Source organism: Clarias gariepinus, chromosome 4 (assembly GCF_024256425.1).
Source record: "Clarias gariepinus isolate MV-2021 ecotype Netherlands chromosome 4, CGAR_prim_01v2, whole genome shotgun sequence".
NCBI classification, from domain to species: Eukaryota; Metazoa; Chordata; class Actinopteri; order Siluriformes; family Clariidae; genus Clarias; species Clarias gariepinus.
Window position 1 is genome coordinate 15,868,917 of NC_071103.1, and position 27,191 is coordinate 15,896,107.

The 27,191-nt window shown below is 40.6% G+C and overlaps 1 protein-coding gene across 2 annotated transcripts in view; it reads right to left on the bottom strand.

Annotated features, from left to right (window-relative positions):
- Positions 1-9,289: 9,289 nt before the first annotated feature.
- hdac9b (histone deacetylase 9b) overlaps positions 9,290-27,191 on the bottom strand; it is a 40,721-nt gene continuing 22,819 nt past the window's right edge. For both annotated transcript variants that reach the window (XM_053493912.1, XM_053493913.1), the window contains 10 exons: positions 23,973-24,214; positions 23,686-23,836; positions 23,085-23,208; positions 21,934-22,055; positions 16,101-16,232; positions 15,589-15,704; positions 14,011-14,133; positions 12,918-13,089; positions 12,032-12,249; positions 9,290-10,807 (listed from right to left, as the gene is read on the bottom strand). In XM_053493912.1, the coding sequence (XP_053349887.1) occupies positions 10,463-10,807; positions 12,032-12,249; positions 12,918-13,089; positions 14,011-14,133; positions 15,589-15,704; positions 16,101-16,232; positions 21,934-22,055; positions 23,085-23,208; positions 23,686-23,836; positions 23,973-24,214 (1,745 nt within the window). In that variant the 3' untranslated portion in view covers positions 9,290-10,462. The remainder of the gene's footprint in view (positions 10,808-12,031; positions 12,250-12,917; positions 13,090-14,010; positions 14,134-15,588; positions 15,705-16,100; positions 16,233-21,933; positions 22,056-23,084; positions 23,209-23,685; positions 23,837-23,972; positions 24,215-27,191) is intronic.

A 27,191-nucleotide genomic window follows, 5' to 3' on the forward strand; every position in this document is an offset into this window, starting at 1 on the left:
AGTGACAAAAAGCACATTCCGATCAGTAGCATGTGAGCAACTCAGTTCCTGAGATCCACAGCCAGCTTGCTGCACAATACATCTCCAGCACACAGACAGCAACTATATATCTAACCACCTGTTATCTTCCCAAGTCCACTAGCACTTGGAATTATTCATGGCAGATTAGCTACAGTCCAACTGACACTCAAAGCATTAATAAAGCTACTGTTAACACTGGTAGATTACAAACTGTTCCATTCAGTACAGTTAAATGACTTGTTCCCAGCAAGTGGAACTGGGAACATGTTCGCTCAATGCTCTCATCAGAAAGACCATTGCTGGCTTTAACTCAGATGGCTATGTTAGTATATGTATGAAAAAAAGGGATGGGCCAGTGCATCACCAGAGAGGATCGCCCAGACATTGTAAAATTTTAAGGTCAAACTGGGTGGGTCAAGAATGGAACATGCACAAAGCAAACAAAACATTCAACAAGAGTTGAGTAATAGAACTATTTGCTCTGTTTGAGACTACACTTCAGTACATGTATCATAGTATCCAAAAATTTTCCTCCTGAATTGTACTGGAGGACCATCTTTGCCAGATGGTATGTTACTTTTCAGCTTAATTTTTGCTTCATGGATAAAGTAAATGTCTGATATTTTCTTTGATTTTCCGGCATTTAAAACTACCTTTAATATTTCAAAATGTCACTTCATAAAAATTTAGCATAAGCAGTGAGGAGAGAAAGGAGCAAACTGGGACTTCTTGCGAATGAAGGTGTAAAACTAATTGGCATTTACAGAAGACTTCAAGCAAACTACGGTGAAGAGAAAACATTGGTTCAAGCATTTTAAAGACAATTTAAAAAATCTGTGAATTATGATCTTGGATGCGGTGAGCCCTGAGCACAGTGCAGTCGTTCCTGTAAACACTATTTGCACGTTACAGGAACTTGTTTGGGAGGTATTGATACATCCCCTTCCTTTAATGACTTTGCCAGCATTTCAGACATGAAGAAGGCAGTCCAATCATGGCTCTGGTTTACTGAGAAAACTTTCTGCCTTGATGGTAGACAAGCACTGGTGAAACTGGGATAAATGTATTAAATAATAATAATAATAATAATAATAATAATAATAAAAATAATAACAATAACAACAACAACAACAACAATAATAATAATAATAATAATAATATCTTCTTTGTCTTTCGGCTGTTCCCTTTCAGGAGTCGCCACAGCGAACCATCTGCCTTCATCTAGCCCTATCCTTCGCATCTTCTTCCCTCACACCAACTAACTTCATGTCCTCTCTCACTGCATCCATAAATCTCCTCTTTGGTTTTCCTCTAGACCTCCTGCCTGGCAGTTCCAACCTCAGCATCCTTCTACCGATATATTTACCATCTCTCCTCTGAACATGTCCAAACCACCTCAATCTGGCCTCTCTGACTTTATCTCCAAAACATCTAACATGGGTTGTCCCTCTAGTAAACTCATTCTTGATCCTATCCATTCTTGTTACTCCCAAAGAGAACCTCAATATCTTCAGCTCTGCTGCCTCCAACTCTGCCTCCTGTCTTTTCTTCAGTGCCACTGTCTCTAAGCCATAGAGCATCGCTGGTCTCACCACTGTCCTGTACACCTTTCCTTTCATTCTTGCTGATACTTTTTTATCAACATTTTTCTCCACCCATTCCAACTTGCCTGTACCCGCCTCTTCACCTTCTTTGAACACTCTCCATCTCTGCACAATGTCATCTGCAAACATCATAGTCCATGGAGACTCCTGTCTTACCTCATCTTTCATCCTGTCCATCACCAGAGCAAACAAAAGGGGGCTTAGAGCCGATCCTTGATGCAGACCCACCTCCACCTTAAACTCTTCTGTCACACATACAGCACGTCTTACCATTGTCTTAGCGCTCTCATACATGTCCTACACCACTCTAACATACTTCTACTGCCACCTCTCCTAAGCACTTCCATACTTCCACAGGTATGTCATCAGGACCAACAGTCTTTCCACTCTTCATCCTCTTTAATGCCCTTCTCACCTCACTTTTACTAATATTTGCTACTTTCTGCTCCACAACAGTCACCTCTTCCACTCTTTGTTATCTTTCGTTTTTTTCATTCATCAACTTCTCAAAGTACTCCTTCCATCTTGCCATCACCCTCCTGGCATCTATCAGTACATTTCCATCTCTATCTTAAATCGCTCTAACCTGCTGCACATTTTTCCCATCTCTATCTTTCTGCCTCGCCAACCAGTACGGATCCACCTCCCCCTCCTTACTGTCCAGCCTAGCATACAAGTCCTCATATGCTCTTTGTTTGGCCTTTGCCACCTCTCCCTTCACCTTATGCTGCATCTCCCTGTACTCATGTCTACTCTCTTCAGTCCTCTCAATGTTCCACTTCTTCTTTTCTAACCTCTTCCTCTGTATACACTTCTGTACTTCCTCATTCCACCACCAAGTCTCCTTGTCCACTTTTCCCTTACCTGATTATATACCAAGTACCCTCCTACCTGTCTCCCTGATCACATTGGCTGTAGTTGTCCAGTCAACTGAAAGCACCTCCTGACCACCCATAGCCTGTCTCAACTCCTCCCTAAAGACTACACAACATTCTTCCTTTCTCAGCTTCCACCACTTTGTCCTCTGCTCTGCTTTTGTCCTTTTTGACCTTCCTCACCACCAGGGTTATTTTACACACCATCATTCTGTGTTGTCTGGCTACACTCTCCCCTACCAACACTTTCCAGTCACTGATCTCTTTCAGATTACAACGTCGACACAAGATATAGTCCACCTGAGTGCTTCTGCCTCCGCTCTTATATGTCACCCTATGCCTCTTCTGGAAGAAAGTATATACTACTGCCATTTCCATCTTCTTTGCAAAGTCCACCACCATCTGTCCTTCTAGATTCCTGTCCTGAAGACCAAACCTGCCCGTCACATTTTCATCACCTCTGTTCCCTTCCCCAACATATCCATTGAAGTCTGCACCAATCACCACTCTTTCACCTCTGGGGATGCTCTGCATCACTTCATCTAACTCACTCCAGAATGCCTGCTTCTCTTCTAACTCACATCCTACCTGTGAGGCATAACCACTAACAACATTGAACATTATCCCTTGAATTTCCAGCTTCAGACTCATCACCCTATCTGATACTCTTTTCACCTCTAGAACATTCCTTACAAACTCCTCTTTCAGAATAACTCCTACACCATTTCTTTTCCTATCCACACCATGGTAAAACAATTTGAACCCTGATCCTAAGCTTCTAGCCTTGCTACCTTTCCACCTGGTCTCCTGTACACACAGTATATCCACCTTCCTTCTCTGCATCATATCAACCAACTCTCTTCCTTTCCTTGTCCTGGTCCCAACATTCAAAGTCCCTACTATCACTCCTAAACTCTTGCCTTTCCTCTTCTCTCTCTGCTTTCGAACACGCCTTCCTCCTCTCCTTCTTCGACCAACAGTAGCCCAATTTCCACCGGCACCCTGTAGGTCAACAGCGCCAGTGACGGTCGTTGTTAACCCGGGCCACGACCGATCCGGTATGGAAATTATATTTGTGATTCGCATCATTAATTTGGCAAATGTTTTACATCAGATGCCCTTCCTGACACAACCCTCTGCATTTATCCAGACTTGGGACTGACACAAGAAGACACTGGATTGCTATTGCTATAATTGGATTATTATTATTATTATTATTATTATTATTATTATTATTATTACTACTACTACTACTTCTAATAATAATAATAATAATAATAATAATAATTTATTAAGGTTTTGAGGAAACCTATTTTTTTTATTTTTATTAAAAGAATCTAAAAAGCTTCAGGAATGATTTTTTAACCAGGTTTATAACAGATGAGACCCAAAGTAAAGATTTGTCCAATAGTGTAATGAAGTTAAATCATCCTTCATCCTTAGCCTTTGACACAGAACTGGCCTAGGCTTGCTGTTAGTTATACTTGCATTGCTACTGCACGGAATCCAGATAAACAATAAATTGATGTGGTAGCTGGCAACACATGGACAAAGAAAAAAACTTTTAAAATAAAGCTTTTCTCAAAGTAAACAGTTTTAGTGAATAGTTCCTAGATGTTTTTTTTTTAGAGAGATGGATGGATGGATAGATGGATGGATGAGCAGATTTTCTCTACTTGGTTGGGTGAAAAAAGTGCCAGCTTTTTTGGTGTGATGTATTTTTAAAACACGATTTGCATATAGTTAGCAGTACAGTACGCACCATTATGCAAATATTCCAACAGCTTCACGTAATGTTCACATCAACCTTCAGAATAGGAAATAAAAGTGATCTCTTATTGCGGGTGCCAGATGAGCTGGTTTGAATATTTCTATAATTAAGGTTTAGAAATCTCTTGGGATTTTTTACACAAATCAGTCTCAAGAGTTAACACAAAATTGTGTAATTGTATAAGAATAGCAAGAGTGTTTTAAGCTTGAGGAAGGCTTGAGATAGATGGGCTACAACAGCAGAAGATCGAACGGAAAGCTGGAGCTGCAGTGGGCACAGGAACTAAAAATGGACAGCTGAAGACTGGTTTGATAAATTTTCATTTCTGCTGAGGCATACAAATGGTATAGGTCCAGAAGCAGCAAATATCCATCAACCCAACCTGCACTGTGTTAACGTCCCAGGCTGGTGGAGGTTTAATGGTGTGGGGAATGTTTACTTTGCACACTTTGAGTCTGTTGATAACAAATGATCACAGTTTGCTTACTGCTTCATGGCCACCATCTTCTTGGTTCATCATTACCCAAAGCAAAGGTTTGCAGCATAATCTGTGCTATAATCATGTCAACATAGACTAGAATATTTCGAAATCTTGTGTAATCTATGGCATGAAGAAAAAAAGGGAAAGCCTTATGATGTTCCTAATAAAGAGATTGATGATTGAGATTATGCAAACTTGTATAAGTGGCCTAGGATTTGAAAATACTTTAAATAAGACCTACAGGAAAAATAAAAAAGTAACTAAAGTATGTCTTAAGTTTTTAAGCTTGATTGAAGTGCTGCTGAGGGAGAAAAATGAGCGAATTGTGATGGAGTATTTGTGTTTAAGTTTTATGTCTTTCAAGTGAAGCATGGATCTGGCCAGTAGTTCTGTGCAACTCCTTTGTGGAATGAATCATTTACATCTAGTATAAGCTGTACACAAGCAACTTCAATGCTTGTTTTTACTGTCCCTCTGTTACATACACTGACATGAACTTGCAAAAGTGGTATTTAAAATCGACGAGCACCCTATGGTTATATCTAGTGCCCATGATTGGTGCGGTCTAAGCAGGGCACCGATGCATGGCAAAGAGAAGTTCTAAAGTACTGCATTTTCTACTAGTAGTGTACGGCTAAACAGCCACACACCTCTAATTCGCGTGCCCAGATGTTCTCTACTGAGGCTGCTTAATGACGTATAGCAGAGAAAAAAGACGGACACTATTCTTTGTGGTGCACAAGCCTGAGGAAACCCCTTAGGATCTGTGACAGTGGAAACGGGCAAGGTTGTGGCCAGATATCGTAGCTCATATGCAACAAAACATGATTCTTAGCTCATTCATCACTCTCCAAGCACAAGAGGTTTATAGCCAAAGCCATTTTTGTGCTTTGTTTGAGTCTGAAACAAATATTTTGAAGGCTTGCATTTCATCTCTGTTAGATGTTTTCATATTCTGTCAATTTCTGGAGAAGAAATGGTTATGACATCACCCCAGCTGTTTTCCTATCACTCGGAATAAAATATAATGCATTGGAAAGCATGTAGTATTCATTTCATTTTACATTTTTTTTTTACATTTAAAACACCAGACTGTGGTTCACTGAACTGTGACTCGGTCCCCTCAGAGTATAGCTGCACACAGCTCCACGTATCACACACATTGCCAGTGACATAGAGAGGATTGAGTTGGGAGCAGGATGAAGCCCATGGCTCCAGTGTGGAGCAGAAATCACAGGCTTACGAGCCCTCGGGTGCAGTTTTAGCCTGGCAATGCGTTCAGGCAACACTTTAAAAACAAGTCTCATCCCAACTGTTTGAGAACTCCATGGGCTCAGAGATGCTTTATGAGAGCTGGAGCACACACGCATATTCAGGCTGGGGAGGTAGGCAAATAAAAAGGGCCTTGACTCAGAAAGCAAAGAGCTGTAATCCTGAAGCTGCTTTCACTCGTATGATTTGTCTGACTGTTCATCTTTCTTTTGCTTTCTCTACAGGATGTCCTCTTTCTCCCTCTCACTTTCATTCCTTATTTCTGTCACTCTGTTTTCAAAGTTCCCTCTTTTCAAGCACTCACATATGCTAGATGTTTAAGTCCTGTAGCATGGTCAGCCCCTCCCCTAGGAATCTTCATCCCTGGTCTGCTGCTCTTCCTCAGTATCACCTATCAGGCCAAGCCATCTGATTGTGAGACAGAGCAGGTCTTCTCGGCCTTTGAAAGTGGCAGGGTGGCTCTCTGCATCACTCCCCTTTCTCATTAAACTTGAAAAGAGAGATCAATCCTCCTAAGACTGAGATTACAGGTTTGATGGCGCTGACCAGTTATACATGCACAGCCTGTATGTGTGTGTGTGACTAAAAGTGGCTTAGATCCTTGTTTTTCTCTTTGGCTGCTTATAAGAAAACTCGATGACTTTCATAGTTCCAGGCTTGTTGCTCATAACACACTCACATCTACTGACAGCCTTCTTGAGTACACAGCATGAAACTCCCCGAAACCACAAACAGCCTTACATAATGGGTAGTGATAACCCAGCGAAAGCCTACACGTCCCCATCAAGCAGTTACCACTGCTTTATACTGCAGCTAAGATATATTATTGAACTCGCGAGAAATCTGATGACAGCGTTTGCTCCATTGATGTAATGCCTGTGAGCCGTCAGCTAAGCAAAGCATGGTTTATAGCCAGTCAATCAACCTCAGCCAGCTTGGAACAGGCTGAACAACTGAGCCGCATGGTTTGTACATTCAGTGTGACAGTTTGCAGAAATACTGTCGGCACCAAACCCCAGAGATTCTGAACAGACGGATGGCTCCAGAATAAATAAGGCTGATCTAGAGAGGAACTGTCACAGTACACTAGATTTGCTTTTTATTCTTGCTTAATGCTGGTTTTTAAAATCATGGTCACATTAAGAAGAAGAAGAAGAAGAGGGGGAAAAGGGTATTTCTTCATTAGTCATAGGAGTGAAAGGAGGAAAAAGTGCAACGTGTTTTGCTGTTTCACTGGCATGTCTGCCTACATCCCGAAGAGGTTCTTTCTGTGCAAGTATTTTTTTCTTCTTTTTGGTTGGGTTGCATCATGTATACGTAGTCCAACGCAAAAAGTTTTAGCTCTTTCATTATGAGTTTTAACAACTTTAAATTCAAGTGTGCCCAGACATCAATTGTCCATGTTGTTAGGCTGGGAGGAATCTAAATATTGAATATATCTCTTCTGCCTGTCAATCACAGAAAACAGGACTTTCTTTAAAATGGGTTGCATTGAGCAACTGTTGAGTTGGAAAGCCTAAACGTGTCTCAGAGAAAGCGCATGTTAGCCTTCACCCTCTCTGCCTGGTAGCTGTCGTATCCTGGGGAGAGCTGGCTGGTGAGTGGTAATTGGAAGATGACCAAGTTGGAGAGAGAGTGGTGGAAAATCATGTTAGAAACCAGTTTTCTGAACAGGTGTTTAACTGCATAATTACAGTCATGGTTACTTAATATCTACACTTTGGGCCTTATGTTATTTTTTTTCTCTCTAGCAAATAAATAGTGTTCTGGCTGAAGTCAAATGTGAAAATTAGCTACTCTATCCACAGGTTTTCCCTTTACTCAGCCTGAAAGTAAACTCATGACATACTGCTTAAATAATCTTCAAAATTTAGTAAAAGCTCAAAGAAAACACTATTGTAGAGGGTTTGAATTATATTTGTTTTGCGTACTTTGTACTTGTTTATGATTAAAGATATGAATTTGTAAAAGCACAATATTGTCAAATACATAATTACACAGAGTTTGCCATAAAAATGTTTTTATATATATATATCATTAAAAATTTTTGCCCACCCCCAAAAACACAAGTGACACATTTTTCATATGCACAGCGTTTCACCACACCACACATAAGGTTGATTGGGCTTGACCAACGTCAGGTCAGGACTAAGCCTACCCTGCATAATTGCTTAAAGTTTGCCTGGTCTCTTTAGCCCATGTTGTATATCAATTCCTTGAAGCTCATTTTATCTTAAGTTCTCCTTTAGAGCCAGGGTGCCTCTCAAGTTCACTTCAAAGCCCTGCTCAGAATGCCTGCAAATCCAAGCTTTAAAGATCTGGATATCTCTCCACAGACTGAATAAGTGTGGGAATGAATGTCAGAAAGAAAGTCTTTATACCTTCATACTTTATACATTTAACAACTTTGAAGCGGGAGCTTGTGACTCCAGTTTTTTTTTTTTTAAGGTTTAAATGCTGTAACTCATTTGATTCGAATAATAGCCTCGATTATAATTTTTACTTAAGGAATCTGTTCCAAAAGAATCTTTAACTGTACAAGTAAAACATCTTACCCCTGTCAGAGAGTATTTATTTTTAACGTGTTGATTGGAAATTTGTAATAAGAGGGTGAAAGTGAGCAGCGAGATGGATGAGGGCATCAACAGGTTAATGTCAAAATAAAGTTAAACTTATTCTTAAAAGTGTCGAAATGATATTTCTAATTTAAATAATTGAATTTCAATAGCAGGAAAAAAAAAGGTAAAGCAAAATGATTCCTTGCTGCCCAGAACTTAATTCTCCAATGTTTTGTCAGTTTTAGTTTCAGGTAGCAGCAGCGGCACTCCTTGTTCATTCCTTGAGATTTGTGTTTAAAAAATTTTTTTTATCATTCTTCAGTGATTCTAAACATCAGGAGCTCATGAGTAATGCCTAGATTTGGGATCTAATGGAGCAAGTCTAATTGGTTACATGCTTTGAACATAAAATGGAGTCAATCCTGTCACATTTTTGTAGTGATTTGATTCTGTAAAACTTTCCACCAAATGAATAGACTGATTTTTTCATAAGGTCATGCAGGATTAATTAATTAATAAGGATTATTTTATAAAGTGTGCTGCCCTTTTAGTGCTAAAAAAGTAATTTTTTACTACCTATTTAATAGGTAACCATTGCACCAATTACTACCTATTTAATAGGTAACAATAGGTAACCATTGCACTTCTGTCAATTTGTCACTTTGGTCAAGTTTCTAGTGAAAAGAAACACTTTAGTGTACAATCGATCACAGGATGGAAACATACTTTATTTTTAAAAAGACAGTACCAAACAGCTATGAAGTGAAGAAGAGCTTACTGCTACTGGACAGAGGAACAGGAGAACAGCACACTGACAGACATGCCCAAATTCTTTGCTTTTAAAGATGTCATGGTGAGTCACATAATGAAGAAGTTTTCTTTGCCACTTATGTGGCAGCATTGTGGAACAGGATCTCACGCATATTATTACTCCCACTAATGCTTTTACATTAAACGGGCTAAACAAGACAAATGATGGAAAGTTACAAGAGAAATGGTACCTATGGAAATATTAAAGTTACGTTTGTCTGACCACTTTGGACAGGAAATAATCAGCAATAATGAATCGCACTTCGAAAAGAGACAAAGAAGGAACAAACGTCAAATTCTTTATGTTAGAGGGTGAACACATTATTCCAGCCTAAAGTGGAAATAATTGGCTTTAAATAGGGACTCGCTCCCCTGTTTCCTTACTCATTTTGTAATTTGCCCTGATAGTAAATCAGGGCTCGTGACTGGCCTCATGGACTTTGCTGAATGCTGAACCCGTCCTCTCCCAACATTCCTGTGCTCATGAATCACTCTGGTTCCTGGCTTCCACCAGGCATTTCCTGCTCAGCCCTCTCTCACTCCGAGCGAGCCGCCGAGCCGAGCACTGCTCAGGGCCCGACTTTGATACAGACCCCTAGGAGAACCCAGGACACAGAGGACTGTTCTAAAGCTTCATTACACAAGAAGCATGCTGGTGCCATAGCAATGCTCCTGGTGTGTTTTACACTGGAAACAATAAAATGAACAAAATCATCTCAAATGAAAGCTATGCGAAATCCGAAGTGTCAAAAAAAAGTCAGTGATTATACTACATGAGCTCTAGCATAGCTCTTTTTCAGTGGGTGGATGGGAAGTAGAAAGGACAAGTAAGTACAATTCAAAAGTCTTCTTACAAACAAAGATGCTTCTTCGTTTTTTTTTTTTTTAAGATATACCAGTCTAGATTTTTTTTTTTTACTTATTCAAATTATATACAGATCATTACATTATACAATACAAAGATCACATCACAAGGTCACAAATGTCTACAGTCCAAAGGGCTTACGGTGGCATAACCTGGCATGATTTTGTGTGTGTGTGTGTGTGTGTGTGCGTGTGCGTGTGTGAGATCAGTTCATAGCCTGTATCACGAGCCTTCCTTCAACCTGGTGAAGGTAAGCATTCTTCTTCTCCACTAGGCTCTCTTTGGCATGCGTTTCATCATCACTGTCAGCAGGCTCCTGTTTGATTCTCATAACCCTAGTAGGAGCATCCATTTCTTCATCGAGCAAACTCGGACTGTGGATGCTGCTGTTGCTGCTCCTGCAGCTGGAGCTGCACTTGCGGATGACTCCAGAAGAGGGCGAGCTGTCCTCTTGCATGATGTAATCACGCGCATCCTCTCCCTCTTCCTCCTCAGACTCAGGCAGGTGTCCGTTCGGCTGCCTCAGCTGTTCGATGGACTTGGAAAACAGCTGCAGTTAAGAAATAAAAAAAATCATTGTCACTGTCAGCAGAATGTCAAGACTCTTGACGTTGAGTAGCATTTTGACATTATTGATCATGTTTCCTGGCAGGTTTGTAAAATCATTGGATCACTTTCAGTAGGATTTGTTTTTTATGGTAACTAATGCAGTAAAGATGTTCAGAAGAAGGCTCAAGAATGTGTTTGTGAAAAGAGGTAAACTGGGCTTACTTCTTATCTTAATACCAGCTCAGGTAAAAATAGTGTGTCTCTTAAGGTATTAGTAAAATGCTTTTTATACCTTCGTCTTAAGCCCATAAGCCCGTGTAAAATTACATCATGGCTCTTCCTAGTAGGTTTAAACAACTCCAAAATGGCCTGGTTTTACTGTGGAGTGTCTCTCTTTATAATGTGGACTGTTACTAGTATGCTAAATCCCAACTACAGTGAAATTTACAGAAGGACTATCTATTTATTTTAGTGTCTATTATTTCCTGGATATTTAAAAAAAAAAAAAAAACATATGTTCCATCAGTTTATGAGTAAACCTTTGGCATACCTCATAAATCCCTCAACATCCGTGCCTTAGACTACACAGAAATTTCGCACATCATGCACATGATGCAATAAAAGATGCAGTTTTTACAGTACATTTAATTATTTAATCCTCTCCACTGAGGTCATAACAATAAAAACTCAGAAAGTCAAACAAGGGCTCTGTGATCTCGGTTTCTGAGAATCGCACTTGTAGCCTTGAATTTCCCATCGCCTTTTCACCAGTAATCGTGCAGATCAATCTGTGGGCTCAACACACAATGGACCCTTTCAGTGGGCTAGCCCTGCATGCTCAGCGGAATAATTGCACTCAAACGGATGGTCGGGGTCACCACTGCTAGTGCACAGAAATGCAAACATTTCCTCAAGGGAACAAAAGTACGTATTCTCTCCTCCTTGAACTACCGCGTGTTTTGGAGTATGTTTGCAGGTCACCACTACAGAGACCCCTTGGGTATGCTAACAAGAGATACAGACTAGCATTTAAGCAATGAGAAGGTTCTTGAAATTTTAAATATAGGAATATGTTGTACTGTTTGAGCAGTATGTCCTCCATGTCACACTAAATGAAACAGATGTTCCCTTAATGCTATCTTCCAGAGACCAGTAAAAAAAACCAATATATATATATATATATATGCTTAGATATGCCTACATTTCATGTATGGCATGGCTGTACCTTATTAATGTGAACCTGTTGCTGATACTGTTTCTGCTTCTCGAGGAACTGTTGGTGCTGCTGCTGAATGACAAGCTGGGCTAGTATGCTCTGGGGCAGTGGTGCAGACTGGGTACGGTTCAGAGGCCGGTGGCGTGGCAATTTAGGCCGCACGCTACCCGAGATACGATCCGTCATGGCCAGAGGAGAAGGAGGGTGAACAGGTCCTGGACTTTGGCCTATTAAAAAACAAAGGATGAAAATGGCACTAAATGCTTCCATCTTAAGATCTGTGTTTTAACTGTTTAGCAATTTGAGTTGCAGTAAAGAACAATTTTCGATAGAATAATAAGGGACGTTCAAGTCAATCCAAGTCAATCTTCATTTCTCTATATTATCCACTGCTACACTAATGGACTACTGCTTGGATACAGTCAAATTAGAAAGTTTTCACAGTACACTTCACTAAACACTGGCCTCCCAGGAACTCCTTTAATGGCCTAAACATGTGGAAACATCTTAGAGTGAGGTCAGAACTGTACAGGGGATGTGGCAATAACTCCTAGACGAGATCCTGTAATGTGAAAATGGTGTTTGTGAATGATTGTGTGTACAGTGTGTACAGTTCCCAAAGACAGAAGAATCTCTTTCACAAGTTGGCAACAAGTTATCCATTGATATTATTGGATCAGGATCAAGGTTCTGCTGAATGTTTACAAAAATTTTACCGAGGCTAAGAGTCTCATCACCGCAATGTGCTCAAAGTCTTCTGTAAATGTCAATTGTTTTTAAGACTTCATTCACAGGAAATTCAATCACAAGACCTGGTTTGACTTGAACACCCCACATATATATATATATATATATATATATAGTCTTAATAGTATAGACACGCTAAGATTCTCACCAGTAGAGAAGATCTTCTGGTGACGGAGCTGCTCCTTTTGCAGAAGATGCTGTAGGAGTGCTTGCTGGCTGCTGCTCACTTTACTGTCCATGCTGATGGGTAGAGGCACAGGACCTAGGAGCTGAGCAGGCAAACACTGCCTGACAGGCAGCACGCCACTGGCCTCCCCAGCCTGAAGAGGAAACACACAGATTACATCAGACATCCCTTCTGCCATTCGTGGTTAAACCAAATCGAACATTGAAACCACAGCCGAAAGCTGTATGCTGTGATTTTTTTTTTTTTTTCAGTGAATAAACTGTTTATTTTTTTGTGCAATGAAGAAAACCTCTCTTCTCACGTTTGTTTGGTTAGATAGACTTAACCTTACACTTTTCCCAGGAATGATCACATAGGCATGCAAAAGTAAGGTTAAAGACTGAACATTATCTAGAGCCACACTTGATTATACTGGCTTGGTCTCTTTAAACAGGAGTAATGGATGAGGTGACTGGGGAAGACTGGAGTGCAACTGACACCAGACACTTAAGCACAATATTTATCTAAGGCCTATAAAATCCCCCAAGGTCAAGGGTCAGTACCCTAAGGCTACACATATCATCCAGACAGCCACTGATGGCTAGTCTTTCAACAGGCACCACAATACACAGTTGAGCAGGGGCCCTAAATGACATTTCCCTTCATTTATCAGCCTAAACATTCACCTTACATTTAAAATCCTCCAGCAGACACGGAGTAGCACAAATTGTTAATTGTATGTCGGTAGAAGCGAACTATGTCTCCGGGGAGGGATGTTACAAAAGGAAAAGTGCATGGAGTAGGATGACAGATATGATGCAACTTTTTACAATAGGGATCAAAAGACAGTGGTGTTTTTTTTTTATCCTGAAAATGTAGTAGATGATGGTGACAATGATAAAGAAAGATTAGATTCTAAAATTATATTAATACAAATACAAAAAGGTTGGATAATATCCATTTGATAAAACAGACAAAAAAATGTGCAGCTAAACATATACATGTTTGCTTGAAATTCCTTAAATGAAACAACTGAACGGATGCAAAGCAGGTTAACGGTGCTGATTTAACTCACATTGATGGGGGAGGACGCAGCAGAGAGGCCCAGCGTGATGTTAGGCAGAGACGGTGATGTGTAGAGGCTCAACACAGACACTGAACCTTCAGAGCCAAGCAACTTCGGCTGTGAGGGCCAACGCTGAAAGAAAAAAAAAGGAAGAGATTGAAGGAAACACTGAGCTATTTTGGAACCCCACTATGGACCATTAGAAAAAGCAATAGCAGCGGCAAAATAAACTTTAATGTACTAAGACGAATGACAGATTTGTTCCTGCCTCAGTGGAGCTGGACAAGTCCAAATGAAACTAGCAAACTTCTGATAATACCTATTTTATCCAATGCTGAAGACAGAATGATGTATTGATAGTTCTGGGGTGTGGAGGAACCATGTCTGATGTTAGAGAAATGTCCTCCATTGGCTCTGGGTCATTCTTCCTGCACGCAGCAGGACAGTCCAGCAGCATGTGGTCATGGAGCAACCCTGTTTATTCTTCCAGTCCCCCTGCATATTCACTGACCTGTATGTGGATATCCGGCCTTTATATGACCCAGGGGAGCAGTTTCTTCTGGAAGGGGATACCCATTGTAACAGATCACAAACATGGCTCGCTTTTGCACCTAGCCTGCTGTCTGCGGGTAGTCCCTCAGCCCACCGGTCTGATCCGTGAAACTCTCGGCCTATGTCAATATGATAGCCACGCAACGTGTTTGTGTTGTTAGCATGTCATTGGCTACCAGCAGCTGGCAGTTCAATTAAGCTCAACCTCCCGCCTCCTGTAATAGGCATTCCTAGGCAGCCGTTGTACTGGAGGTCCATGAGAGTGTAAACAGTACTGTTGAAGAATAACACAGCTGCTAAGCTGATGCTGCGCAGAGACTTGTCGTTCCTGCCACATCCCCCAGAATGCACTGCTTTGTGAGGAAGGTCCAGTGGGACCCGAAAGCACTGAGCCATGAAGCCATCAGGAAGTGACTCAGAGGACCTTCCAGAGTTGATGAACTTCAACAAACAAAAACACTTCCGTGCTTATACTTATGCGCAAATGGCAGTCCAAACACACAGCAGTGGTTAAATTAAGAGAATGAGAAAAAGATATACTGCGCATGCTGTTCATATACTGTAGATACCTGCAAGTCCATGAAGGTAGTCTAATGGAAATATTTACTGAACATTATTCAGGAGGCTTTTTTTCCATGGACTTGGAATTTCTATCAGCTAATATTGTAGCTCCTTTACTGGGATGTAAGCAGCGAGCAACTGGACGTCTGAGTCGGAGCCAGTAAAAGGGTCAGTGCTTTAAAGCATTGGCTTGTAGGAGGAAGTCAAAAGATTTTTATTTTTTTTTATTGCCTGGGTAGGGAGACATTTTCACTGAACTGTGACAGAAGCCTGCAGTGACTACTCTGTTTTGATAGCTGCACAAGAGTACTACAGGGTCAGCAAAATTCCATTTTCTCTTTTTCAGGATGCTCAAAACACAGTGTGCATTTCACACCTAAGAAGATCGAGGACAGCTATCAACTGAAACTTCTTTGACCTGTCTTTCGTCCTTTTTATTGCTGAGTGATGTGATGAGATTTTAAGGGGCTGTACCTCGGAGTGAGTAGCAGATGGAAGAGGTGATGGTCCATTTTCAGCACCTGGAAAACTCGAGACTCTGTTTGGAGAGCTGGGTCCTGAACCAGTGGAGCTGCTACTGGCTGTTGAGTCTATAGATATGAAAATAGCCATGAAAACAAATACAGTAAATGAAGGGATTTCATGTTTATGTTATTTTTAACAAAGATTTGTTCATTCTTAACAATGCTAATTTTAAGTTTTCACGAGTACTGTGATGTCTAATACGACTATCAGATAAGCTTGAAGGCACAACAGCATAGGAAAATTAACTCACAACACTTGTTATTGCACAATGACAAATATGTGTTACAGAAAAACCAACAGAACCTGCGGTATTCTTAGCTATCACTAGCCCGAGCAGCAGTTAAATAATGAGATCGTTCTGTCTTGGAGTGCTGCTGTGATTACTGGACTGAAGACAAATCAGCCAATAAGTCTAAGCACTCAAGCTAATTAGTAGCTCAACAGTGAGATGCATCTCCTACCCATTAGTTCCAGGGCTCGTTTTTTGAAGGGAGTCATGACGGTTCCTTCATTTCGCCTCAGAAGTGGGCTGCTTCTTCTCTCTGCAACCTTCTGCTTCAACCTAGAGCGCACCTTCAGATTCGGCTCTGAGGCTGTAAGAACACAAAACACAACCGGTTACACTTTAATTATACAAAATACACAGATCAGCCATAACATTAAGTGCCAGGTTTGTGCAGGTTGCCGTTGTGCCACTGCGGCAGCTCTGGCCCCTTGGGGCATGACTCTAGGGGTTTGCTGTGGTGTCTGGCACCAGGACGTTTGCAGCGGATCCTTTGGGCACTTTGGATTGGCGGGGTGGGACTTCCATGTATTAGACTTGTTTGTCCAGTGCACTCTGTGGATGCTCGGTCAGACTGAGATGTGGGGAATTTGAAGGCTGGGTCAACAACCTTGAACTCTTTGCCTGCCATGGAAGGCTGTTTCTTTCATAGCCAGTATTGACTTTTTTTCAGCAATTTGTGCTACATTACTGTATTATTGGACCAGATGGGCAAACCTTTGGTCCCCAGGGGCATAGGTGGGCCCATGATCCTATCACCAGTTTACTGTATATAACTGATAATTAATGTTATTCAAGGTGGCGCGATGATGTAATGGTTAGCAATTTTGTATCCCAATCTCCAGGGTCGAGGGTTCAATTTAAAGCATGTTGTCCCCATGCTTTTTTTTCCCTCTGGTTTTGTTCCACAGTCCAAAGACTTGCAGATTAGGCTAATTGATTTCCCCCAAATTGCCTGTAATGTGTGTTCCCTGTGATCCATTGGCACACCGGATAGGCTCCAGGCCCATGTGAGCCTGCACAGGATAGGCGATATAGAAGATGATTGAATGAATTAATGTTATTTAATTCACCTGATCTGTGTGCAGTTTTATAATAGGAAGAAACAACTAAATGATGTAAAAAAATGTTTTTCTAGCAGATGGCAATATGAGTTTGCCTTATTTTAACTAAGCCATGAGGTAAATGTAAGGAGAAAAGAATCTGAGAATTGCACCAAAGGTGTTCGAAACCTCACAGCGCAGGAGCTTCTCACAGGCTGCTCTAGCTGATTAAATGAGACAGGTTTGGAACTTGGTTCCAATCATCTGGAGTAAATTAGATAGACCAACATGAAGTGGAAAGGTCTGCTCCCTGACTTGACCGAAGCCCAATACAGTAGTAGCACTTAATGTAAAGCAAAAACAAACACAGTATTTGGGGTAACAGGCATACCGTAGTTGCATTCCTGTCTGTTATTTTTTAAGTCTCAAGATCTCCATGCATATTTATTCACACCACATTCACTTAAAATGGAGTTTATGTAATATAAAAAAAAAGAGTCCATTTTCCGTAAGTGTCCTGTGCGTGAGATTATATGAGTAATACAGCATGAGTAATATGTTGCTTTATAGTAAGTAAGCTCCTCCGGAGAACCGTGTCATAAGGCTGGGGAGCAGTATGGGGTGAGTCAGAGGAAAGTCATTCTCACCCACATGTACTGTAACGTTATAGAGAGGTTAAAACTCCCTCAGTAGAAAGAAAGAAAAAAACACAGGACCCAATTTGCACTTTTTTACAGGCAAATCCTTCTATCCTTCTTTTAGCATCTTAAAGACAGAATGCTAAATAGGTTTAGATTGTGTGTGTACCTGTTGCCTTGTTTGCATTAAACACACACACACACACACACACACACACACAAAATGAATACAATAAAGATTTCTCTTTTGATTCTCAGTTAGAACTGAGTCTAACTGAATTTAGTTTTTAATTAGATATTTATTGATCATATATATTTACATAACTTTGAATGAATGCGCTAAAGTTTTATTCAAGTTTGTATCAAGTCATTTTGCAATTGATTAATTTACTGCTAATACAATTGTTTGGATTTTGACTAGCTTTTTATGTGAAAGATTTTTATTATTATTATTATTATTATTATTATTATAAATGCGCATTACAAGATACCGTAATCTAGAAATTTTAACTACTATAGTTACTACTATTTCACTTTATATTAATACAGTACAGTGTATCAAATGATCGCCGTTGACCCTAATGGCTTTCTATAGTCGAAGCGCGTTGACCCACCTGTGTGTGAGATAATGGCAGTTTAACGCGGATAATAAGATGACTGAGGAAACATCACCAGGTGTGCTACAAGTTTCGTTATAAAAAGCTTGTAGATGGAAAGTTGTGTGCTCGCGCTACATTCAAGGGAAACTATTTTTACAAGAATACGTTAAAATGTAAGACACTGAAAAAGGCTATGAAACTGATACAGTTGTCAGAAGCTACTTTTATTGTACTTACAGTACCGGAGACCAATGGACAACAGTAAGTAACCATAACTACCTCGGTGTAACAGCACATCTAATCAATGACAAATGACAACAGCGCTCGTGCACTCTGGGCGCGTTAAAAACAAAAGACAAGACATTTTGCTGAAGCATGTGCTAGCTAATTAACAGTTTGATTGCTGCTGCAAGGAGTTTACCATTCAAGAGATTTTAATTGTGTCAAATATTAATGTTTAAGAATTTTTTATTGATTGACAACACTAATATCAATCATTCACTCACATCATTCATTCATTCTTTCATTCCTTCATCTTTTATCCAGCTTGTCCTTTATACAGGGTCGCAGGGGCCTGGAGGGCACCAGGTGCACTGGGTACCAATCCATCACAGGCCACTCGCACACACACACAATAGGCAAACTTGGAAAGACAGTTAGCTTAATCTGCATGTTTTAGGACTGTGGGAAGAAACTGGAGTACCCAAAGAAAAAACAACCCAAACCGAGCAGAACATGCAATGCGATGTATGCATGTGTGTATGGATATAATACTTACAAATCTGTCAAGTCTGTGAGTTTATGATATTGAACCACTATGGTAATGTAAAAAAAAATAAATCCAAGATATTTTCCGCTTGCATTTTATTTATTTTTTAACTAGGAGAGACATTTGTGCCTATATTTCTGGTTTCCGCTCTAACTGCAATGCTGGACAGCTCTCATCACACTCCGTAGCATCCGCATCAGCAGCCTGTGCCATTCAGCAGGGCAGTAATGGGATGTAAATCCTGAGCCTGAAGTGATCCGCAGGGAGCCTTTGCCTATCCTCCTACCGCCCCACACTGCTCTTATTGCTGTCTATTTTTACCTAACATCACAAGCCGTCACCACGGGAACAGCATCCCATCACCACAGAGATGGAGGCTTAGTTGTTGAGGTCACAGCGGGAGGCCAGGACTGTGATGCAAAAGGAAAGTGCTCCACTCGGTCACAGTGACAGACGCAACACCTGTATGACTTTACCCAGAGCTGACACATCGCCTGGAGCCAAAGGCCAAGTCAAACAGGAATATATGTATGAGGCAGAAGTTTAACAAGCCCATAAATCAATCACATTATTGCATTTGAAAGCACTGCCTGAGGGTATGCTGCACACTCCGAGTGGCAAATTTATTATATTAGCTCCACTCAACATGCAAGTTCCCTTTTCAAAGTGTGTTGGTTTGCTGTGAAAGACTTGTTTGAGTACATGCTGGCAGGTGGGCAGATTCTTACAACAGGAACCTGATTGTAAAGCAAAAGATGACAAATTATACATAGTAGTTATAGGACTCATTATTAGTAGTAGTGTTATCATGCAGGTTATACATATTTCATGATATTGAGGGCATTATCCTTTGCATACTTATTCTCCTGCTTGAACTGCCATCTTCTGCTTCACGTTTTTCGTTCTCCTGTTACTAATCCTATCTGCATAATTTTCATTAGCTAAAGAAAACAAACCCGTCCTCACCCAAGGGATATGAACCCTCTGATGCAACAGCTGTACCTTTATGAGCCATATTACTCCACCACTGCTACTCTGTTACTCTAAGTTTATTTTTTTCCAGTTAGCATAACACACATTATGTCTCTTTGCATCCACAGAGGAATATTATAGCAGCACAATAGGGAATAGTCTAGTGCAAAGCTCTGAAATATCCATTGTCTCAGATGTACCAAGTCAAATCCTTCTTATCTCAGTTGCACCTGCTCTACATGTTCTGTAACTGGGTCAAGACTACAGAGGGTATTTCTTCTCTTTTCACTAAGCCTGGCTATTTCTGCACACAACAGTGCCATAGCTCAACACCAGTATTATTCTTGTCCAGACACTGGTAAAGAAAAGTTGTAGCCATGCTGGTACTCTTGGTTTTCTTTAGTCAGTCGGTAGAATAAGAGTTTTGCTTTGACCTAAAAGACACAACTTTTAAAATTTGTATGTTGTTTCAAATAAAAAATAATACATTATAACTAAAATTTTCAGCTAAAATAGAAAAATAAAAGGTAAAATACAGGCATTATCCCTTTTAGACTCCTTTTTGAATCTATTGGAGCGAACATTCACGCATAGCTGAGATTCAGACTTAGAACCGGTTCTTTCACATCCTTAACATTTTCTAAATTTAGACTTACCGTACATGAGATACAGTATACAAGAAGACATTTCACTTGAGGCACAGTAATGACTTATATAATGATAATATTATATAATATTGCCCAATAGAACAGTGATGGGTCTAAAGAGTAGGACTGTGCACTGAAATTTCTCAACTAAAAAACTGCATTTTTATCTGGATCTTATTCTGAAATTCCAGTCTGTTCACGTTTAACCCAGACGGATATGAACTGTGGTTAAAAAACGAAACTGAATTACACTGTATTATGGATTTAAACCCAAGATACTCTGCTCAGATACTTATGTGTTAGTTACCTTTTTTGGAAAGTGTTTCTGAATGTAGGATAAACATATTGAATGCTAACACATAAACATATTAACAGGGTAAATGTATTAAAAATAGCAAACACTTCCTCCTTTTGGAGTATATCACATAATTATCTCAGATTGGTAGCACTAGCCTGTGCACGGCATGATCAGTAAATTGCAAACAAAATGCTAGTCAATGTGGGAAAGTAATTTAAGAGATATAATTGTTTACCATCATAATTCAAATAGACACGACAGGAAAGGAATGTAGTGTCGGTTTGGTGACCTCATGGCACTTCTCTGAACTGTTCGTCTTGGCAAGAGCAAACGACTGACCAAAACCAAGAGGGAGCCATAAGTCATGTTAATGCTGACTTCCCATGAGGCTTACTCCAAGACTGGGTCAACAAACCTGAGCTGATTTCTGTGAAAAGTTAGGGATTTTCTAAATAACTAAAGGTTTTCCTACCTCAGGAGAAATGAAATACTTTTATTCTTACTGTGAAGCAGTTATGTGATGGTACTGCTTATGGGTCGTAAGCAGCGTGAAGCCTTGAAGGAATTTAATTACTAAAGTAAAGTAAGAGCTCTGTGACACTCCTCCTTGGTTCCTGGGTTATGTATCCAGTAATAAAAGTTTTTCCGTAATAATAGAGCATTGATGACATTTCGATATATAAAGTTTAGAAATGAACTGGACAGCACAAAGGTTTAATAGACAGATCACATTAGAGCCGTTCATTTTTTGGAGGATGAAAGTAGCAAACCTAATACAGAATAACTTGGTTCAAATTCACTCGAGAATGAATACTCTGTGATCTAATCTTCCAACAAAATGCTTCTGGGACAATATGTACTCACTGGGCAAATTAAAGAAGTACTACACACTACCATTTATATGCTGAAAATTGAAAATGTTTAGCTGGGGCAACTTGGGCTAGTGCTTTAGGAATACATTTAACGACTAAATTACATGTAAAGGAATTACAACTACGTCTTGTTTAATTATTTTTGTGAGCTTGCACAAATATTTTGGTCTTACCAGTCTTCCTCAGAGGGAAATCATCTCTGCAGTCCGGTATTGAGGGTAAAGGGAACTTGCATGACGGTGACACTCCTCCCAGAGGAGGTGAACTCTGCTCCAGAGAGGTGTGATGGGAGGCCCTGAACAGAAAGGAGACACAAACTCAACTGCTTAACTAACCTTACAGCCATAAATCACACTGGTGTTCCACTGTGCAATTTCAAATCGGTGTTTGACTATTTAACATGTAATATTTTTTTATGATCCAACATCTCTATATATTCCCTTGTGTAAATATAACCTTATTTATCTATCATCAACACTCTTGGGAACAGATTCCTAATATAAATTTTTTATTCACCCATATATCTATTCAACCATTATCTATACTATTTATCCTGTATAGGGTCATGGGTGGCCTAAAGCCTATCCCAGGAAACAAGGCAGGGGGTATACCCTAAATGGGGTGCCAACCCATCGCAGGGCTTAAACACACACTATATTTGTTACACTATGTGCCAATTTAGACTATTCGCACCAAGCACAAAGTGAATATGTAAACTTCGCGCACACAGACTCAGACACACACACACAGTGGCAAGATTCGAATCCCCAAGCCTCGAGGTGTGAGGTGACCGTGTTACCCACTAGGCCATGCTGCCATAATACAATTTGTCATGTGCATAAAATCAATAATAAAAATGTCAGCAGTACTAAAAAACAGGGCCGCATGGTGGCTTAGTGGTTAGTACTGTCGCCTATCACCTCCAGCTCCTGGATTCGATTCCCGCCTCGGTTCTGTGTGCAAGAAGTTTGCATGTTCTCTCCTTTGTAATCTCCTCTGGGTACTCCGGTTTTCTCCCACAAACACATGCAGATTAGGCTAACTGGCATTCCCAAATTTGCCTGTAGTGTGTAAATGAGCTTGTATGTGTGTGTACTGTATGTGCGCCCAGCGATGGATTGGTATCCCATACAGGGTGTACCCCACCTCATGGCCTAAGTCTAAGGGTTAGGCTCCAGCCCCTGACACCCCCCCCCCCCCCAAACCCCAAACCCTGAATACAGGATAAAACATGATAGATGATAAGTGAGGAAAAAACTAAGTGAGTCCACAATAAAATTATACTGTTCATCCAGATATTAAAAGTCGGGGTTTTCTTACTTACGTGAACCACAGTTTGGAGTTCTGTGTAAATGAATGACAGGATCCATTGGAAGCTGTGTCTTTTGTGGATTTACTCAACAAAAACTCCTGTAGCTTTTGTCTAACTTCTGTGCTGGCCATTGCACCTGTCACACCAAAAGATCATTCACTCTCTTGTTACACACAATAAGGAAAACCAATTTCTGATGCAATTATTTAATTGATTCGCACTATTGAGTTACATACATAAGTCAACATATGCATACACATGCCATAATGTACATATATATATACGGGTTAGCCCAAAAAGTCTAGAATCAGAAGCCTTTTTTCCTTATATATATTTAGACAAAGACTTTTTCTTTTTTCAGATCTAAGAAGTCCGTATTACAGAATTAGCCCTAAACAATAAACAGGCTTTGCTTTAAAGGAGGAAATCATCTCTGTGTCTATGAAGAACAATTCTGATACATTAAGGAATGTTCAAAGTTTTTCCATTCAGCAAATTTGCTACAATCTTAGAACTGGCACTAAATAAAATGAATAAACATCTCCCCCTACTGGACAATAAAAATAGAGCACCAATATAGAGGTAGCATAATTAGACAGAGTTGATGACTTACTGTCTCGTGCACGCTCTTTGCTCCTGAGGATTAGGACCTGCTGCTGGCGTCGATGTTTCTCTAGTTCCCTTTCCTGGTTTTGCTGCTCCAGCTTCCTTTCCTTCTCCAGCTGCTCTTGTTGCTGCTTCATCACTTGCAGCTCCTGCTGCAGCTAAAGAATCCACCAATTATACATTACACATCTACATTTACAGCCTGAATGAGATATATTATAAGCCACAGGTTATTTTTGATGTATATTTTAGCCAGACAGGCCAACATCAGCATTCTCAGGGTCATGTCCTCACCTTGAGGTGCTCCTGAAGCTGGACCTGGTGCTGGCGAATCATGTTCTCATGCTGCTTGTGGAACTCATTTATAAGCAACTGTTTCTGGATCTGCTGCTGCTTCTGAATGAGAAGCAACTCCTGCTGCAGTTGCCGCTCCCACACGTTGGGGTCCGAGCCCAGGGACGGCATTCTCGCGTCTGTCCGCAGATCTAGTGGAGACACAGGCTCCAGAGCCAACGGTACTTCAGGCTTAACGTCCACTGAGAATATGGCAGAGGAGAGATTGAGGACAGTTAGAGGAATGTTATCTGAAATATTGCAGTTACCTCAACATGCCCCCTACAGTTTTTAAAGAATGGACGCTGGAATGGAGGTTCATAAATCTGGTTTTAAAACAGTGGGAAGTGACAAGACAGCAACTCTGTAGAAAGCACTAATGCCTCTACAGCACCAATTTCTTACTATAAGCTGAAAGATGTACAACTTGTCAAGCATCAACTATCCCAATGAACCCATTTGGCGCTGACACAAAGCGTAGTGTTATAACATCTTTTGTCAGTTGGATGGCCTGTTTGTATGTGCGCCTTCCCCTTATTCCCCAGCCATATTCCCTCCTCCAAGTGTTCTCCATTATGGAAAGATCGCTCCTATATTCTTCAACCTGTGGCTCATTACAAATAATAAGCTGGATACAAAGCAAGAGGGCATCCCTCAGGTCCCTAAAGCTCTATAAATAGCCGACAAGGCAGTGGAAATCAATAGCAAGCCTGGATGACACACTCAGAAAGGATGAGGCAAACAAGCATCATAACCAACTGCGGCTGCGCGCCTCCTCTGCGGGGGAATAAGCAATTACCGAGATATGGGTCTTACAAAAGGAGCCCTAGAGCAAACAAAAACCTGGCTGCATAGCAAACTTGGACTAGGGTGTGTGCAAGACAAAAGAATACCATTAAAGCCACACTCTGCCAGCTATTTTTCATAGTTACCTATAGTGCATTAACCCACAGAGTACAATGTTGCTTTGTGTAGCTCTATTATTTTAGACAATACAGACGGCAATTTCACAACATTCAAATAGTGAGGATTCTTCTGTGGATGTTTGGTTGCCAACACACTCATATGCAAATATACAAAATGGTCTTCATGCCAGTAAGTGTTCATTTTTTCCACCCACATCTGCATACATCTGAAATGGTAAATGTACAGCTGAAAAGAGTGATTCATTGACCCCATTTTGGGTTTCACAGTTAAAACCATGTAACCTTAGGTTGAACAGTTTGCATTAATGGCTTATAATGCAAAGAATCAATAAGCAAGACATCCACATCACGATGCAACGGAGTGCCTAAAACACTCAAATCTAAAAATCATTCTCATTGCATGATGTCTATGCATAATAGACAGGCACATCTAAAACCTTTCAAATGTCCAATGTCCAGTATGTAAATAAAAAAATCTACACACACACACAAACACTGTCATCCCTGAAAAAATGAGATTCTACAGTATAGTAGCCTGGACGCTCTTTGACACCCTAGTTGTTCTATGAAAGTTGTTAAGGTGAGACTCTTACAGTGACGCAAGCAGCAGCTCACTCATTATTAGCAAACTATTTCAGCACCCTGTTTTGTTTTCTCAGAATGCCGCAGTCAAAAATGTCTGTATGCGGCACTGACGAGTCAGGTATAAATAGCAACATAAAAGCAAGTGGTGAAATCTAGGGCTATGACAAACCCACACACCCTATCCACCACCCCAAACCAGGCTGCTATGGCAACATGGACAACATAACGATGAGTACTCTTCCTAGAGATATTGAGTGGCGCTGTGTGTCTTCTCCTCCTGGGGAGCGGTGTTATATTGATAAGACTCAAAACACAGGCACATACAATCATTACAACTGCATCCCCACACACATACTGCATACTCTCACTGCGCAAATGCACACACATTCTGCGTGCTCGTTTTTGGTTCTCAAGCTGTTGAAAGGCCCTTTTCTTGGTGTTAAGCACTTAAGTCCTAGTTTCCGTCATGAAACTTGCACTCCTCGAAGGGTCAAGAGCCCTGTTCGGTTCAGAAGGAAGAGGCGCTCTCGGCCCGTAGGTACGGTAGAGGAATCCTCGAGGCTGGTCTGTGACAGTACTTATAATATAAACAGGCTCTTTAGTAGCATGGCCCTGCTGTGTCTTTTCATCCTTCTGTATCTAGCCAATGAGCAGCAGCTCTGAGTCACAGACATCTGGCTCACTGCCCCTGCGGAGCTAAAAATAGCCGCAGTTACCTGCTGTTTCCTGTTGCATGCAGCTGTAATATTTCATTTGTCCCTTGTCTCACTGCATCATGCACCTCCCCCTCCCCCGCCACCCCTGCCGCTGTCATTAAAAAGTTATGCACCTTCATTTAGTCATACCTGTACGCCTTCCTGCTCAAATAGTGGCATTAGTCGGTAAAGGTTTTTTTTTTTTTCCTAGTCATTACCACAAGCGCTCTGCCCCTTACCCTATACAGACTGTGCCATTACAGAATAGATGAGTGTGATGTGAGGGTCTGGCATCTACATTATGTCTGGAAATCAGTCCAAATCTCATGCTGATGAGGTCATGCTTTAAAATAAAACCAGCTACTGATGTCATTGCCAGGTCTGCTTCAAAAAGAACACAATAACAAAAATTTAGGTGTGCTATTCCGAGACCATCAAGTATGTTGAATATGGTAATGACCAGAGTATATTACAAGCACACTGTTGGGCACGAGTCCTATTCACGGTCCGTCACAGGGATCAGCTAAAGCGAAGTGGCTTAGGGTTCTACATTAAAATTCCAACCGGATCATTGGGAACACTGGTTTAAATTTAGCCGTTTTTGTGCCCTTGAGAAATTCGATTAACGCCATAGTGCCCTAATCCGCTGTTATATTCACACTATGCCCTTTTTTAACCCAAGATCATCATTTTGGTCAATCTGATTAGCGGTTCTCCTTTTATGACATGTCCTTCGGGATAAATAAAGTATCTATCTATGTATTTATCTATCTATCTGTCTGTCTATTTATCTATCTATCTATTTATAACATAAAGGCAAACACAAGCCTAGGATGATATGTCCTTTATTACAGCAGTGCTTTTTATATCTCCGAGTTTGACACCCTCACAAGGTGACATATGTTAATCTTTTTTTTAGCGGTGTTTGCATGTGTTTTGTTTAGCACACATGCACACATTTTATTTAATTTTTT